General features: G+C 39.3%; 1 protein-coding gene across 3 annotated transcripts in view; it reads right to left on the bottom strand.

Moving 5' to 3' along the window:
• Positions 1 to 17870: 17870 nt before the first annotated feature.
• Positions 17871 to 19638, bottom strand: part of LOC126252312 (uncharacterized) — a 107282-nt gene continuing 105514 nt past the window's right edge. For all 3 annotated transcript variants that reach the window (XM_049953196.1, XM_049953197.1, XM_049953195.1), the window contains exon 4: positions 17871 to 19029. In XM_049953196.1, coding sequence (XP_049809153.1) covers positions 18821 to 19029 — 209 coding nt within the window. In that variant the 3' untranslated portion in view covers positions 17871 to 18820. The remainder of the gene's footprint in view (positions 19030 to 19638) is intronic.

The following is a 19638-nucleotide window of genomic DNA, read 5'->3' as shown; positions in this document are numbered from 1 at the left end:
ATGAAGGTTATCTTGTTTGGACACCAACAGGGTGGTCCACTTGTTTCTTGACCACAGGTTTTGGGTGGCCATTCATGTGGACAGACAGCTTGTTGGTTGTCATAGCTATAGAATGTAGCACAGTGGTTGCAGCTCAGCTTGTGAACCATATGACTGGTTTCACAGGTAGCCTTGCCTTTGATAGGATAGGTGATGCCAGTGGCCGGACTTCAGTAGGTGGTGGTGGGAGGATGTGTGGGACAGTTCTTGCATATAGGTCATTACAGGGATATGAGCTATGAGACAAGGGGTTGGGAGCAGGGGAGGATTAGGATATTGGGTAGGTTCAATGGATGGTGGAATACCACTGTGAGAGGGAGGGGGACAGTAGATAGGATATTCCTCAGTAAAGAGCATGGCAAGAGGTAGTCAAAACCCCGACAGAGCTGCTCCAGACCTGGGTGGTACTGAATCACTATCCTCCCCACCCTTCCCACAGTGGTATTATACTGCCACTGAGCTTCTACAGTATCCTTGTTCATCCCAACTCTTCCCCTCTCCCAACTCTTTGCCTCTTGGCTCTTATCCCAACAATAGACCTAGACGCAAAACCTGTTCCATACATCCTCCCACTACCAGTTACTCCAGTCCTGACACAGGAATCCCCTATCCCATCAAGAGCAGGACTACCTGGGAAAGTAGCAATGTGATCTACAAACTAAATTGCAACTACAGTGCTGCTTTCTACGTGGGTACGACAACCAACAAGCAGTCTGCCCACGTGAATGGCCACCAACAAACTGTGGCCAAGAGACAAAAGGACCACCCAGTTGATGAAAATGCTACCCAACACGAGCTGCACGTCAATGACTGCTTCACAACCTGTGCCGCATGGATCCTTACTACCAACACCAGCTTTTCCGAACTATTCAGGTGGTAGCTCTCCCACCCCTACCATGTTATCCCTCCCCCTCCCAACACCATGCCTCCTCATAACCCTCACCACATGCCCCAGATTGCTTCACATATTAGACACAGGAGCAGCCAGCAGTTGGCTTCTTAGGGACTTTTTTGTCCGAAAGCTGAAAGTTTAACAGTCTTTTCATTTAACCTGTCTGCGACTCAATGCCTCCTCTATATATAACCTGTAATATTGTCGTTATTCTATGCTGGACTTCCCATTGTTCGATGTATGATGTAAGGTTGAATTACTGCATAAAACCAGTTATAGGGTAGGTAAATGGCTTTCATCTATGTCTATATTCTGCAAACCACCTTATGGTGTTTGGCGGAGGAAACTTTCTCTGTTCTAGTTGTGAATGGTCCACAGGAAAGGGCAATTGTTAGTAAGCATCTGTGCCAGTTCAGATTTCCTTAATTTTACCTTCACTACTGCTTTTGTGAGATATAAATTGGAGGAAGCAATATATTGTTTGACTCTTTTAGGAACATATGCTCTCAGAATTTTAAAAGTGAAGCACACCGTGGTACACAATGCCTCTCTTGTAGCGACTGCCACTAGAATTGCACAAGCATCTCCATGATGCTTCCACACTTACTCAATAAATCTGCCATGAAACACGCTCCTCCCCTTTACATCTTCTCCATTTTGTGTATCAGTCCTATGGAATACGGATCCAAGTCTGATCAATATTCGAGAAATGGTCAAATGAGTGTTCTGTAAGCTACTTTCTTCATGAGTGAACTACTCTTCCTGAGGATTCTCCCACTGAATCTCAGTCTGACATCTGCCTTACAATTAGTTTTATGCGGTCAAAAAAAAAAAAAAAAAAAAAAAAAAAAAAAAAAAAAAAAAAAAAAAAAAAAAAAAAACTACGGAAATGCAGTTAATCCATGGAGAAAGTAGAAAGTAACTTGCAAAACACTCATGTGAGTAATTTCTCAATATTGCTAGTCAATTGTCGAACTGTTATCACATAGAATTAATAGGGAAGACAAAGAATATTCAGAGATGGGACACAAGTTACATCACGGGTTTATTTATTCACTGCAAAACCTTTGGTATCAAAACCTGCACCCACACACAGAGAGTCAGGCATCAGAAATAAAATTCCTTAGATCCACCATCCAGATCATTTTGATGGATAAGTTGAGATGGTGAGGAAGAAAGCTGGACTCAAAGACATCCCTTTTAGATCGAATCAGCACATCCAGAAGACAGAGGTCAGGGAATGTACTGAAGCTAGAGCCTATAAGAACAGCCCAAATTAAGTCTGAGAAGACAGGTAGAAGGAAAATGTCCAGTACAAAGACCCAGAATCCTTTGGTGGATATGATCAAATATGATCTCACTGCCAGAGAAAGGACAATAAGTGATGATGTTCTCCATGACAGGTAATAGATGGACAGAAGGAAGTGGAAGAAGTTCCTTGACAGTACTCTGAAAACTGGAACTGTACAATGATTATGATAATTCCTTTCACACACATCATATGAAATACCCATGATAGTAACATCTGACAACTTTGAGCTCATGCAGAAGCTTACAAACTAGTAGTTTTTCCAACATACTCATTGTGAATTATGAAGTGTAACTGTAGATGTGGACTAGGGTTGCAGTGAATATTTTTTTAAGAGGAAATACAGCACCAGTGGGAGAAGCTGGTGCAGCTCTAGTACATTAATTACAACTATGACCTAAAAATGCAGAATTAGTAAAAAGAAAAAAAGTATGCCTGCATTACTTAAACATTTCTTGAAATGCACCCAATGTGACTGAAAGGATGCCGAGAAATGAGAAGCACAATACATCTCGTATGCTCTGGTACCCAAGAGAAAGAACCCGACTTTCATTGGTTGTGAACGTTCAAGAAAATGTCATGTATATTTTGAATCATTCTCTCTGTTGGGCATGGTTACTTAATTGAATGGAGGAGCTTCAGAGAAAATTCTAATCAGATGCTTCTGTTTCATTCATGTTCCCTACAGATAGCATCAATTTTTGAACCATGTACAATATACCTATTAATAAAAAATAGTTTGAAAGTCATATGTCAAAAATTAACAGAGCATCTGTGATTATCTGCTTCCCTGGAAGTAAAAAAAATACAAAACACTGAAATCACAGTCTCCGTGAAAATATACTATTTCCTATCTTTTTAATTTTTAAAATTAATTCAAGCATTTTAATTAGCTATAGTACTAACCTCCTTCAGACTGAGCTCAATATCTTAGCCTTTACAACTCCTAAAAATTCTACAACATATTTTTAAGGCTGGATTCTGAATGCACAGTTAGTGTTTTCTTTTTAATTTGTAAGGATAAAATAGTTTTATCAAATAGTGCTAGCAGAATCCATTAATACTACCACATGCTGATCTTCAAACACCATGGTGTAGTGCTTCCACTGGCTGATGCCATGTGGGTCACAGGTTCAATTCTTGCCTCATGCAGTTATTTATGGTTTCTGGAAGGTTCTAGGATTTCTTTCTTTATCAGATACTGTAATTTGTCAGCACATTCTATGTATCTATAAACAAAAGCACTGAGACAGGCAGTTTGGCCCCATTTGAACTTTTGCGTTTTCACTAAATGTGCTCTCAGTGGTGAAGTGTTAATTCTTGTTGATGACCCTCAACTGATATTCAATTGCAGATTCTATGTGATATATTTTGTTTAGCTTGGACATCAACATTGCTTTGGATCCAAAAAGATTATGCAAAATCCATTACTTGAGTTCAAACAGAACATTTCTCCAAATGTCTGCATTGTCAGGGTACTAAAAGATGCAAAAGCATCAGTAAGTCAGATACACATAAGGCATACAGTAGTAGTTTCGGGAAATGCTGACTAGGACCTGACAAAATGTCTAAGGATATTGAACTATGTTACTAAATACATGTGGGATAATAAGAAGTGTCTGACCAACATCTAATTTTACTTGAATGGTGCAATTCATTAGTGGTTTGAAATAAACATCAAAAACTGTTGGGCCTTGACTACTTTCAGGTAGAAACTAAGAAAAACATTTGGTGGAAACCAGAAGCAGGTCCACATAGCTGAAGACCAGCCGAAGAACAGATCTCAATTTCATGGTGAGACAAAAAGCTTTATACAAAGAGTGTTTTGATGCTGTGTCACACAGTGAACCCAAACATGATGGAAGCTGACAAAGTTTCACACGGAATGATGGGTGTGGCAGAGGGCATCTGTCAAATCCTTTTTTTGAATTATGTCATCACAACAGGAGACTTCATTCTTTGGTACCAGCAGACTGGTGTAGGGCACCACAAAAGAGCATGCTAAAAGAACTCTGACATACTTCTGAATGTGGTACATATATCAGTCATGGAACATCATCAGAACATCACTTTTCTAATATTGCAAACAGAAAGAGAACATATACACGGTGTGATTGGAAAGTTTTAAGAATGGATTAGCTACTGCTTACCAGTTTGGTGGGCAGGTACACGGAGAGTGGGGAGTGAGTAATTTCCTTGTCCTTGAATGCCCTCTGACAGGAAACTGCATTTCCTTTATTCTGTTCGCTGTGGCAGCTGGTTGAGTGTGGGTCTGTTAGGCCTTGTTGCCGGGTTCTGTCTGCGTGAAAATGGACGTAAAAGTGGAGCAACGAGTTTGTGTGAAATTTTGTTTTAAAACCGGGAAATCAGCTTCTGAGACATACGAACTATTATAAAACAGCTTTCAGAGATAATTGTATGACATAGTCAAATGTTTTTGTCTGGTTCAACAGATTTAAAAATGTCCATGAATCATCTGAAGATGAACCACTTTCCGGCCATCCTTTCACCTCAAAAACGAATGAAAATGTTGCGAAAGTTCGCGACTTAGTGCACTATGATTGTAGACTTACAATTAGGGAGATGGCTGATGAACTTAATTTAAGTTTCTATGCAGTTCAGTCAATTTTAACTGAAGATCTGGACAAGTGTCGAGTGTCCGCAAAATTCATTCCAAAAGTGTTGTCAAGTGACCAGAGACAATACCAACTTGAAGTGTGCCAAGAACTGATTAATCGGACTAAAAATGACCCGGATTTGTTAAATAGGGTAATTACAGGTGACAAATTGTGGGTATATGGATATGATCCTGAAACCAAAGTGCAGTCTTCGCAGTGGAAGACTCCAGGTTCACCACAACCGAAAAAAGCACGGCAAAGTTGGTCGTAGGTGAAGACAATATTGGTGATATTTTTCGATTCTACTGGTATTGTGCATCAAGAGTTTACCCCTGGAGGACAAACAATTAACCAGGAATACTACAAATGTGTCCTTGAGCGTTTGCATGAAAAAGGTGTGGGCGAAAAGGCCTGCATTGTGAAAAGACAGGAGTTGGGTGCTAGACCATGACAATGCTCCATATCATTGTGGCTTCTCCATCGTTGAAATTTTTAGCAAATACAAAATTCCTGTGCTTCCACAACTGCCATATTCCCCTGATTTGGCCCCACTGGACTTCTACCTGTTTCCTAAACTGAAGTTTTCACTGAAAGGGAAATACGGAGAGTGTCCTTAACACACTTCAGGAAAAAAATTTCCAGGAATGTTTCCAAAAGTGGAAACACCATTGGAGTCGGAGTGTTCAGTCAGAAGGGGACTGTTTTGAAGGCGATGCATCACAGTAGCATATAAGTACCACCATTGTACAATGACAAGCCCATTCTTAAAACTTTACAATCACGCCTCGTATGAGGATTTATATGTCTGTTAATGTTGAACTCAGATGGGAGGAAGCAGCAGCACTGAATGTTTAACTCAGCCATGAGGCAGTATAGATGCTAATATAAGAAGAGGTTTGTCAATCATTGGCAACAATTTCTACAAGGCAAACCAACACTGAGAAATCAAGTCTGAAACTTTAGATATATGCTGTAACTGTCAGACAACATCTAAAGTTCTCAATTGCAGATACAACTGGCTCCCTCACCAATTTGATTGCCACGGAGAAAAATTGACATTTGGAGAACAGAGGAAAACATGTTTATAAGTTTCCATTGTGGACACATTGGACATGTTGTACACTACTTTGAAGACAGAAGAATGTTTACAGAATATTTGAAAAATATTACACCACAAGATATCAAACAGTAGTACAGTTCTATGCATGCCACAGCAACAGGTGACTCCTGACTCCCTGTGGGATGAAGCCCATAAATGTACCCACATTGAGGTTGGTCTCCAATGTTCCATTCAGAGGTTCCAGCTGCCAAAATCAGGAAAACCAATCTAGGTGACTACCTATGAAGGTGTGGCAGCCACTGGTGAAAATCCAAGTTGTTGAGATGTCAGGAAATCATATCAATATCATCATTGACGCTGAATCCGTTCAGGCAGTGTCAATTCTGGGGTGTCATTTTCAGAGATATCAGAAGTTATTGTCACCAATTCATGGAGATTATACTTGATATTCAATGGGGAAGCACTGTACACAAATGATCTGCTTAATTGTGAAGTGAACACATGATAATTTACTATGTTTTGTTATAAATTAGACAGGATGGAGCAAATTACGATGTATATGTTGTGTTACTCAACTCGCCTAGAAATAATATTCAATGAATATATGCAGGGTGGCTCATGGATCGTGACCGGGCCAAATATCTCACGAAAGAAGCATCAAATGTAAAAACTACAAAGAACAAAACTTGTCTATCATGAAGAGGGAAACCAGATGGCGCTATGGTTGGCCCGCTAGATGGCGCTGCCGTAGGACAAACGGATATCAACTGTGTTTTTTTAAATAGGAATCCCCATTTTTTATTACATACTTGTGTAGTACGTAAAGAAATATGACTGTTTTAGTTGGACCACTTTTTCGCTTTGTGACAGATGGCGCTGTAATAGTCACAAACATATGGCTCGCAATTTTAGATGAACAGCTGGTAACAGGTAGGTTTTTTAAATTAAAATACAGAACATAGGTACGTTTCAACATTTTATTTTGGTTGTTACAATGTGATATATGTACCTTTATGAACTTATCATTTCTGAGAACGCATGCTGTTACAGTGTGATTACCTGTAAATACCACATTAATGCAATAAATGCTCAAAATGATGTCAGTCAACCTCAATGTATTTTACAATACGTGTAACGACATTCCTCTCAACAGCGAGTAGTTCGCCTTCCATAATGTTCGCACATACATTGACAATGCGCTGACGCATGTTGTCAGGTGTTGTCGGTGGATCACGATAGCAAATATCCTTCAACTTTCCCCACAGAAAGATATCTGGGGTCATCAGATCCGGTGAATGAGCGGGCCATGGTATGGTTCAACGACCAATCCACCTGTCATGAATTATGCTATTCAATACCGTTTCAACCGCACACGAGCTATGTGCCGGACATCCATCATGTTGGAAGTACATCACCATTCTGTCATGCAGTGAAACATCTTGTAGTAACATCGGTAGAACATTACGTAGGGAATCAGCATACATTGCACCATTTAGATTGCCATCAATAAATTGGGGGCCAATTATCCTTCCTCCCATAATGCCGCACCATACATTAAGCTGCCAAGGTCGCTGATATTCCACTTGTTGCAGCCATTGTGGATTTTCCATTGCCCAATAGTGCATATTATGCCGGTTTACGTTACCGCTGTTGGTGAATGAAGCTTTGTTGCTAAATAGAATGCGTGCAAAAAATCTGTCAACGTCTCGTAATTTCTCTTGTGCCCAGTGGCAGAACTGTACACGACATTCAAAGTCGGCGCCATGCAATTCCTGGTGTATAGAAATATGGTACGGGTGCAATCGATGTTGATGTAGCATTCTCAACACCGACATTTTTGAGATACCCGATTCTTGTGCAATTTGTCTGCTACTGATGTGCGGATTAGCCACGACAGCAGCTAAAACACCTACTTGGGCATCATCATTTGTTGCAGGTTGTGGTTGACATTTCACATGCGGCTGAACACTTCCTGTTTCCTTAAATAACTTAACTATCTGGTGAACGGTCCGGACACTTGGATGATACCGAGCACCATACATAGCACACGCCCGTTGGGCATTTGATCACAATAGCCATACATCAACACGATATCGAACTTTTCCGCAATTGATAAACAGTCCATTTTAACATGGGTAATGTATCACGAAGCAAATACCATCTGCACTGGTGGAATGTTACGTGATACCACGTACTTATACGACTACAGATTACTTGGTTTTTGCTGATAGAAAGTGAAAAAGTTACTTTTAGTGCACAGACTCTAATACATTCTGGTGACAAGTTTTAAATATCACAGTGCTTCTAACTTGCTATTCTACCAGAAATTAATAAAAAATTATCCAAAATTCCAACAAATTTTTCCAGAAAGAGATTTTCACTCTGCAGCGGAGTGTGCGCTGATATGAAACTTCCTGGCAGATTAAAACTGTGTGCCCGACCGAGACTCGAACTCGGGACCTTTGCCTTTCGCGGGCAAGTGCTCTACCATCTGAGCTACCGAAGCACGACTCACGCCCGGTACTCACAGCTTTACTTCTGCCAGTACCTCGTCTCCTACCTTCCAAACTTTACAGAAGCTGAAATGGGGTGAAGTTGACCGATTTTGGAATTTAAACTTAAATATTTCTGAAACCAACAAAATTAATATATTTGTTTTCTTTCAAACAATTGGTATTGAGCTGCAGTAATAAAATTTTTGGTCTTATTACCTTTCCCTCTAACAGATCATGAAATTAAATAATAATAATAATAATAATAATAATAACAATAACAATAAAGCCTTGGGATGAAGTTGACTGATTATCTGTTATGTGATAACTGTGGATTGTTTATGGCTCTAGCATTGCTTTAATTGTTCTGAAACTTTATCAAGAACTGAAAAATAAATCTGCCATAGTAATTAAATTTTAATACTAATTTCAGAGTAACACACAAAAAAGTTTAAGGAAAAAAGATCACAAATTTGCTTTATGAAATTCTGAAGAGATGCACTCTCTTCCACTTCAGCACTAAAAACTGGCTAACACCTTGGGTTCTACCGTGATGACAACGAATCCTATTTATCAGAGTTCCTTTGGGAATTTTATACACTTTTGTAGCCTTGGTAATGATTATTTTTCAATTTAAAATATCTGTGAGAGAGAGTTCTAAGACATCCAGACTTATTTTCTCCAAATCACCTGATTTATGTGGCATATTCACAGTGAAGTTCTTACAATTGTAACTACATGATGAAATAAACAAAACTGCAACCTATGCGGTAAATTCATAAATTAACATACAGATACTTTCAGCAATTACTCACTCCATCACGAGACTGTTAAAAAGACAATTGTTGCTGCATCTACTATGACACATTGTTCCTGCATTCATTATGTTATGCTCTAGACACATTCATGCGTTTGTTCCTAAAAGAATCACTGAAGAAAAGACAATCAATTTCACCCCAATTCTACCACAAATTTGCAAAGATTCATTTATGTGTCTAATACGAGGGTCACTCCACAAGAAATGCACACTATTTTTTTTTAAATAAAGTTTTCATTCTGCATGTGTGAAAGTTTTACAGTGTGTAGATACATATTTCCTGCTTGTTTTCAAACTTAGTTCAACCTTCAAACTTAGTTCAACCTGTTACCGTGAGTGGCTCCGTCACAGCATGTCTTCAAGATGGCTGCTACACTTGATGTTCGTCAGAAGCAATGTGCTGTCATAGAATTCCTGTGCTGTGAAAACGAGACAGAGGGAATCATCCAAAAGAGGTTGAAAAAGATGTATGGAGATGTTGCTGTAGATCGCAGTACAGTTAGTCGGTGGGCAAGCAGGCTACGTGATGAAAGCGAGCACTGCAATATTGAGGATTGTCCTCGCAGCGGCAGGCCTCGTACTGCACACACTCCAGACAATGTGCAGAGAGTTAACGAATTGGTGACTGCTGACAGACGCATCACAGTGAACGAATTGTCATGCTACGTTGGGATAAGGGAAGGAAGTGTTTGCAGAATACTGAAGGTGTTGGCGTTAAAAAAGGTTTGTGTCAGGTGGGTTCCCAGGATGTTGACAGTGGCTCACAAAGAAACAAGAAAAATTGTATGCAGGAACTTTTGGAACAGTACGAGAATAGTGGAGATGAATTACTTGGAAGAATTGTGACAGGTGATGAAACATGGCTCCATCATTTTTCACCAGAGACAAAGAAGCAATCAATCGAATATGTGATGACACTGAAGAAACTTCAAGCTCAACTGAGTCGCGTTCGACCACATCGGCAAAAGCAGGATATTTTGCTGTTGCACAACAATGCACGGCCACATGTCAGTCAAAAAACCATGGAAGTGATCACAACACTTGGATGGACAACGCTGAAACACCTGCCCTACAGTCCTGACTTGGCTCCATGTGACTATCATCTATTTGGGAAACTGACAGACTCTTCGTGGAACAAGGTTTGAAGATGATGACTCCCTTGTGTACGCTGCCAAACAGTGGCTTCAACAGGTTGGTCCAGAATTTTACTGTGCAGGTATATAGGTGCTGGTTCCAAGATGGTGTAAGGCAGTTGAGAGGGATTGAAATTATGTGGAGAAATGAAAATATTGTTCCTAAAGGATGTATCTACACACTGTAAAACTTTCTAACATGTAGAATAAAAAATGGAATTAAAAAAAAAATAGTGTGCATTTCTTTTGGAGTGACCCTCGTAGTAGGTAAATGCAGTAGAATAAGTTTTGTTACCATTCTAGTTATTGTGAAGGGTCAATGCATGATATACATAACACCTAGAGACACGAGTTGTTTTATGCCAGCCACATGAATAAAAGTTTAAGCTCATTAAAAAAAGTTTAAAAAACCAGTACTTCCGAAAACGATTAGGATTCAGAAAAAGATATGAAGTATTGTACATTTAGCTATTTCCATGGATTAAGAACTCTCAGACACTAAATATAATAACTAAACTAGACAGTTTTCATCACAATTGCCAAGCACTTAACATAATATGTTTTTTGAACTTTTCTGTCAGTAATTCAATTGTTGATGGGTGCATCCAACAATAGTGAAAACACTGCACTTATTAAAGGATAAGAAATAAATTGAGCTATCTTCAAATGAATCCCTGTTTGTGACCAGTTCTGGCTATTTAAAAAGTCTAAAATCTTAATTATGTCTTGACAAGTACTCAATAGGTGAAACAGTTTTGGCTACTGACATCACATCACATCACATCACAACATCACATAGGGGCTGTCTAATCACGTAGAGGGCATAATGGAATTGCACATCCATTACTGAGAGCCTCAAATACATTCAGATTGGTGCAGAAAAACTGTGCACAAATTAGAAAATGAAATGGTAACAATAACACAGCACAGTGGATTAATTTTGCATTCTCAAGTACAGCACAAAATTTAATTTATTCACAAATAACAAACCTTACCAGTTCTTTCTTTCTTTAAAGCTCATCAACCCAGAAGGAAGACTACAGTGCTGAGATATTTTTATTAGTAAATGCTATTATGAAATTCCTTACAAGTCAGCATCTCAACACATGAATGCTGATGCATTGTCACGATTCCTGATGGGCAGCAGATCCACAATCTGATATACTTTTGAATGGACACAAAAGTAACACTATTCGAGACTTCCCCGCAACATCCAAGCAGATAGCACCAGTTGCTGCTAATCCTTTTATAAGACAGGTCATAAAATACTTAAAATGCATATCACTGGACCACATACTGTACTATTCCAATTCAGTAACTAAAAACTAGTTCTCGCTGTGAATTTTCCTACGAGCAAAGAACTTGTTACTAACGTGTAGCAATTCCACCACAATTGGGGAAATAGGTATTAACATTTTATGCATCACATGCCAAGCAAATGGCCCAAAGTCAGTTGCAAAATTGAGAATGTAGTGAAAACAGTAGAAGAAGATTGGATAGCTTTGAGGGATGAAATAGTGAAGGCAGCAGAGGATCAAGTAGGTAAAAAGACAAGGGCTAGTAGAAATCCTTGGGTAATAGAAGAAAAATTGAATTTAATTGATGAAAGGAGAAAATATAAAAATGTAGTAAATGAAGCAGGCAAAAAGGAATACAAATGTCTCAAAAATGAGAGTGACAGGAAGTGCACAGTGGCTAAGCAGGGATGGCTAGAGGACAAATGTAAGGATGTAGAGGCTTATCTCACTAGGGGTAAGATACATACTGCCTACAGGAAAATTAAAGAGACCTTTGGAGAGAAGAGAACCACCTGTATGAATATCCAGAGCTCAGATGGAAACCCAGTTCTAAGCAAAGAAGGGAAAGCAGAAAGGTGGAAGGAGTATATAGAGGATCTATACAAGGGCAATGTACTTGAGGGCAATATTATGGAAGAGGATGTAGATGAAGATGAAATGGGAGATAGGATACTGCATGAAGAGTTTGACAGAGCACTGAAAGACCTAAGTCGAAACGAGGCCCCGGGAGTAGACAACATTCCATTAGAACTACTGATAGCCTTGGGAGAGCCAGTCCTGACAAAACTCTACCATCTGGTGAGAAAAATGCACGAGACAAGCGAAATATCCTCAAACTTCGAGAAGAATATAATAATTCCAATACCAAAGAAAGCAGGTGTTGACAGATGTGAAAATTACCGAACTATCTGTTTAATAAGTCACGGCTGCAAAATACTAATGCGCATTCTTTACAGACAAATGGAACAACTGGTAGAAACCGACCTCGGGGAAGATCAGTTTGGATTCCGTAGAAATATTGGAACACGTGAGGCAATACTGAGCTTACGGCTTATATTACAAGGGAACCTCCCCATCGCACGCCCCTCAGATTTCCTTATAAGTTGGAACAGTGGATAGGCCTTGAAAAACTGAACACAGATCAATCAAGAAAAACAGGAAGAAGTTGTGTGGAACTATGAAAAAATAAGCAAAATATACAAACTGAGTAGTCTATATGCAAGATACGCAACATCAAGGAGAACGTGAGGGCAGGAGCGCGGTGGGCACGTGGTTAGCGTGAGCAGCTATGGAACGAGAGGTCCTTGGTTCACGTCCTCCCTCCAGCGAAAATTTTAATTTCTTTATTTTCGCAGTTATGATCTGTCCGTTCGTTCATTGATGTCTCTGTTCACTGTAATAAGTTTAGTATCTGTGTTTTGCGACCGCACCGCAAAACTGTGCGATTAGTAGACAAAAGGACGTGCCTCTCCAATGGGAACTGAAAACATTAGATCGCAAGGTCATAGGTCAACCGATTCCTCCCCAGGAAAACAGGTCTGCTATATTCTATAGGACACTGGTGACGGCATGTGCGTCACATGACAGGAATATGTTGTCGACCCACCTAACTTGTGCACTTGGCGAATGGGTAAAAAGATTCTTCTACCTTGCCCGATTTAGGTTTTCTTGTGGATGTGATAATCACTCCCAAAAAAGTGATGAAAACATAAGAGTTCGTCACATAAACTGCAACAAATGAATGCAACAGTTTCACAGTCGCACAATTTTCCATGTGCTCTGTCAAAACATATGTTTTTAACGCTTTCAAATTTTTCCGTGTGTAGACTGTCAAATCCTGCATATGTCCGAGCAAATCTGAACATGTCCTGGAATTTTGGAGAGCGAAGTTGATTGTGTGTGCGTGTGTGGCTGAACTTTGATAATTGTCTGAAAATAAAAAATTAAAATTTTCACTCGAGGGAAGACTTGAACCAAGCACCTCTCGTACCACAGTAGCTCACGCTAACCACAGGACCACGGCGCTACTGAACTAATACTCTCCTTAATGTTGCATATCTTGAACATGGACTACTCAGTTTGTATATTTTGCTTATTTTTTTCATAGTTCCATACAACTTCTTCCTGTTTTCTCGATTGATCTGTGTTCAGTTTTTCAAGGCCTATCCACTGTACCAACTTATAACTAAATCTGAGGGGGGTGCGATGGGGAGGTTCCCTTGTTAGAAGCTAGACTCAGAGAAAGCTTTTGACAATGTTGACTGGAATACCCTCTTTCAAATTCCAAAGGTGGCAGGGGTAAAATACAGGGAGCGAAAGGCTATTTACAATTTGTTCAGAAACCAGATTGCAGTGATAAGAGTCGAGGGCCATGAAAGGGAAGCAGTGGTTGGGAAGGGAGTGAGACAGGGTTGTAGCCTCTCCCCGATGTTATTCAACCTGTATAGTGAGCAAGCAGTAAAGGAAACAAAAGAAAAGTTCGGAGTAGGTATTAAAATCCATGGAGAAGAAATAAAAACTTTAAGGTTCGCTGATGACATTGTAATTCTGTTAGAGACAGCAAAGGAGTTGGAAGAGCAGTTGAATGGAATGGACAGTGTCTTGAAAGGGGGATATAAGATGAACATCAACAAAAGCAAAATGAGGATAATGGAATGTAGTCGAGTTAACACGGGTGATGCTGAGGGAATTAGATTAGGAAATGAGACACTTAAAGTAGTAAAGGAGTTTTGCTATTTGGGGAGCAAAATAACTGATGATGATCGAAGTAGAGAGGATATAAAATGTAGACTGGCAATGCAAAGAAAGTGTTTCTGAAGAAGAGAAATTTGTTAACATCGAGTATAGATTTAAGTGTCAGTAAGTCGTTTCTGAAAGTATTTGTATGGAGTGTACCCATGTATGGAAGTGAAACATGGAAGATAAGTAGTTTGGACAAGAAGAGAAATGAAGCTTTCGAAATGTGGTGCCACAGGAAAATGGTGAAGATTAGATGGGTAGATCACATAACTAATGAGGAGGTATTGAATAGAATTGGGGAGAAGAGGAGTTTGTGGCACAACTTAACTAGAAGAAGGGATCGGTTGGTAGGACATGTTCTGAGGCATCAAGGGATCACCAATTTAGTATTGGAGGGCAGCGTGGAGGGTAAAAATTGTAGAGGGAGACCAAGAGATGAATACACTAAGCAGATTCAGAAGGATGTAGGATGCAGTACGTACTGGGAGATGAAGCAGCTTGCACAGCATAGAGTAGCATGGAGAGCTGCATCAAACCAGTCTCAGGACTGAAGGCAACAACAGCAACAACAACAACAACAACAACACTGTGAAAGCATGTCCAGATTCTCCAAAGTATTGCCCGTCTTTTGCCTCATGACATTCACCCCACCAAAACTTGGGAGAATTTACGGGTAGAGTTAGTCATTTCCTTTTTGAATACCATCTGGCTTATTGTACCAGATTCTCTCTCAAACTTCCTTCTACTTTGTAAATGGTGTCAGTCACTACAGAAATAATTCATGCACTCACAAAAGTGCACTCCCACGAACGTGTCAGACAACAGCTCACAGTCATAGCTCTATCCTATCCACATAGAGGGGCCAAGAGAGTGGTTTATACCTTTTAAACTCCAAAGTTATCTACGGTTCAACATTCATTCACAGAATCCAGCTATACTTCATGCTTATAAGGTGTCACAAACTGGAGATCTCATGTGTAGAGCTATGCTAAATAAATAAACCAACTGAAGACAAGGTACTAGTGGCAGCTGGTAAGTCTAACTGCATTACCTTTGGGACAGCAGGTCTATGTACAGTATACCTTTGGTGCACTGGTCCACACATCTTCTATAGAAACTTTGGCGAGTGCCAAACACTGCAATACTTGCAACAGACAATGATTACTTGAGGTGTCACCTCAGCTGGATGTGACTACAAGTTCTGGTCCAACAGTTGTTTCACCTGGTCTGTCCCCTGTAGGTAATGGGAAGTTGGCTTCCACTGCAGTTTATATAACACCACAGCATGCTGTTGATGCCACCCCCATCTCAATATGATTTTAGAGTTGCATCCCACCCAGGGACACTGTCCCATCACCACCGTCGCTCGCCACCACAAATGCTGCTAATCTATCTTATCCAGTAACATTAAAGGGCAATGTCAAGAATCACAGACCGTACCAGTTCCAGAGGGATCAACACATGTCCAACCAGGAATCCTCAACTAATTCTCCACCCCTGTGTATGCAGGCACAAGCTTGGGTGTTTGTTACCAAATATGCAGCCCTTAAGAGGGAGGAGGGATGATGCACCCCACACAGACTTGGAGAGAGACACTTTGATCAGACCTCCATGGAAGCTGCTGCACAGCATGGCACTGCTACAAATATCGAAAGAATCCACAAATCACTACCACAGAACTGAAATTATATGCTATGAGCTGAATTGACAAAGTACAGCTACCCACACTGCATGCTCAATTGCACTTGTGCACTATTTACTTTCATGAATATTCCTGTCCTCCATACTACACTGCGATAATCCCACTTTGTTTTCCTGGTTATAACTCACGGACTGCTCTATAGACATTTCTACCAGTATTTGTGGTATGTTAGTGCTTGTTCACTCAGTGTATTCTTATGCCTTGATTAGGAACATTCCATACTCCCTGTTCTACTTAATAAATGGTTAAAGATACTGCCTTCAATAAATGGGTTGGCATTCATAATACTTTACTAACAGAGTTACAAAGATATTAAGTTGTACCATAGCTTTCTGCAAACACAGTAAAAAAGAGTTTGATTACTTACCAGAATTAATACAATGGCACAACTATGCAGTGGCCAATAAACATAATAGATAGGTTTTGTGTAACATGTAATTTTTTTTCCACAAGTAACAAAATTCCTCCTTGTTCTGTTTGTCTGTAGTAAAACAGAGGGTCTAATTTCATTTCTGTTTGGTCCTCAATGTCTCACTATACATCACTTAATCGTAATATACCCCATTTGATCTTAACTCTGCCTCCACTAACCTAAGGTTCTGCAATTTACTCCCACTGTCCACATTATTGTTAATTTACACAGAGACTGTGTAGCAAGTTAGAGGTGCAGAAGTAGGTGGGCATGCCCCCACAATCGGTAGTTAATTCTCTGTAAGTGTAGTTTTGCATAATGATGAATTATGATAAAAAGCATGTGTAACTATGTTCACTGCTAAGCAGTTCCAATGGTCTCTTTTTCATTTTCTTTGGACATTTGAGCTTCATTTTCAGAGCATCAGGACAGTATATACTTCATTTTACAAGTAAATTTTGTATAACAAAATGTCAGGAATGATTGGCTACAGCAGGAAATAAATAACATGGTCCACTCCCTCAAAGACTAAAGATGGTATGAACAGTGAGGACGTAGCCAGTCACTGTTTGTTCACTGATACTGTCTACTCTCTCCAATGGATCGTTTCATTAGTGTCATGGTGTATTCATGGGACTGTTTTGTGGCTCACCCCAGTTGGTTATACACAAAAGCAATGCTGTCCATCAAGCAATGACTTGTTAATGAAAAATGGCATACTAACACAGGTCAAAAATTTCAAAAAGACTGTCTACTTGAGAGCCATAAGCAGCTCTGCAAAGATGAATGTTCTTGTTATGCATGTCTGGTACTCCAGTGGATATTAAAAAAACTTTTCTTGTTCACCAAATCTTGTTTGGTTTTCATTTGTCTACACTGAGTTTTGTCCAGTGTGTTTTGCCTAACAAACTGTTCAAATTAAGTGATACAATGAAAATTTCTCTGTTCTTGTTGTAGCCTTCAGTCCAAGGACTGATTTGATGCAGCTCTCCATGCGAGTAGACTCTGTGTAAGCCTCTTCATCTCTGCATAGCTGCTGCATCCTACACTCATTTGAACCTGCTTGCTGCATTCGTCCCTTGGTCTCCCTCTACAGTATCTTTCTCCTACATTACCAAACTGATGACTATTGGTGCCTCAGGGCATGTCCTGTTTATCTTCTACAAATACTTTACAGAAAAATCAGATACAATTAGATTCAAGTTCTACCACTGATTTGTTAAGACTGCAATACATATGTATTTCATTTTATTATCTTTTCTACGGTAACTGGAATACAGCTGCACTTGTAATGGAATTCAGCTGATTATTTGAAACCTTTAACCACAGGATAAGGGATGGAACAAAGCAATGTTCTTTTTTCCAAATATAAATGAATTTATTCTTCCAGTTATTCCACTGTTCAGTCTTATGCCATAAACTGTGCTCTCATCTTAGTATGTGGCCAAAAAAAATTCCACATATTTACACACTCATTGCTTTTAGTACCTATGTGTTCCTTCACACTCATATATACAGAAGAAAATGAAAATTCTCTCAAGGCTGATGTCATAGATCATAACACTCATTTACATTTGAATTGAATTAAACTTACTGAAATGAATGAACAGAAGCCATGATGGAAACATCATTTACAAATTTGTGTCAGATGTGGAGGTATGCTCCAACTTCCATGAGTAGTTAGTCTAGTGAATGAACTGATTGCTCATAAAACAACAAAATTAAAGTTCAACTCACGGTATGTCAGAAATTTTCAACAGTCACAATATATAATAATTACATTTTATTTCTTACTCTCTCCAATTAATAGTGTTGTTATGTTTCAGTGATAATGGTATACTCTTTTGGTACTGGTACATACAACTCACAAGTAAATCAAATCACTAAGATGTCATTGTGCCTTTAAGTTACTGTTTGGGAATTAAATTTCACAATAAAAAATTATTTGCTTGGAAAACATGACAATACCAATAACATCTGAATATCCACATAATGTTCTGATCTTCAGTTTGCACAAAACAGTCTCTTCAATGCTGTTTCGGTTATAAAAGAAGAAACAGATGGCTTGTTGGACAACTGAAGAATTATTTAAGTCCTAGAGGAACCATTTTCTTGCAAGAATTCCAGAATCCTCACTTATCCTTAATACAAAGTAAAAATGTCACACACTGGCAGCAGAAATGTTTCAACATACAGTGTAAAAAACTTCATAGGCAATATTTCTTCCCTTCTGTTCAGTATTTTGCTCTAGCTATTCTTGCATGGTAAAGAAGTTAAATTGGTGCCAAATATAAAATTAATTTTTATATTCAGTTCCTCTCCTCATTTGATGTCACTCGAGCATCCTGAGTGTTGGCTTCAGAATGTTGAATGTTGGAGACATTTCTCTGAAGATAATCATATGCTTCATTCAATCCCAAATACATTAAAGCAATTACTGAAGCTGTAACTGCCAGTGTAGTCAGTGCACTGAATATGAATGCACAGAATAGTGCTGATCCTATTGCAAGAATTGTTCCTGTAAAACAGAAGTTATTATTTATGAAATGGAGGAACAAATATAAATGGAAAAAGTGCTGGAAAAAAATAAGATAATAAAACAATATTATATTTGTACTCTACTTTCCCTATGAATGATCACAATACAGCAAGACAAATTTTTCTGTTCACCTGTTAGGAAAGGAGCCAGAAAATTTCTCCTTCCCTCTTTCCTGATGAAGCAACCGTTGGTTGCGAAAGCTAGAATTTTGTGTGTATGATTGTGTTTGTTTGTGTGTTTATCGACCTGCCAGCACTTTCGTATGGTAAGTCACATCATCTTTGTATAAGATGAAAGTGCTGGCAGGTCGACAGAAACACAAACGAACACAAACATACACACAAAATTCAAGCTTTCGCAACAAACTGTTGCCTCGTCAGGAAAGAGGGAAGGAGAGGGAAAGACGAAAGGATGTGGGTTTTAAGGGAGAAGGTAAGGAGTCATTCCAATCCCGGGAGCGGAAAGACTTACCTTAGGGGGAAAAAAGGACGGGTATACACTCGCGCACACACACACATATCCATCCACACATATACAGACACAAGCAGACATCTCACAAGCAGAAATACGTCTGCTTGTGAGATGTCT

This window comes from Schistocerca nitens, chromosome 4 (genome assembly GCF_023898315.1).
Source record: "Schistocerca nitens isolate TAMUIC-IGC-003100 chromosome 4, iqSchNite1.1, whole genome shotgun sequence".
NCBI classification, from domain to species: Eukaryota; Metazoa; Arthropoda; class Insecta; order Orthoptera; family Acrididae; genus Schistocerca; species Schistocerca nitens.
Note: the sequence above shows the minus strand (reverse complement) of the source record. Positions and strands in the feature narration are given on the sequence as shown.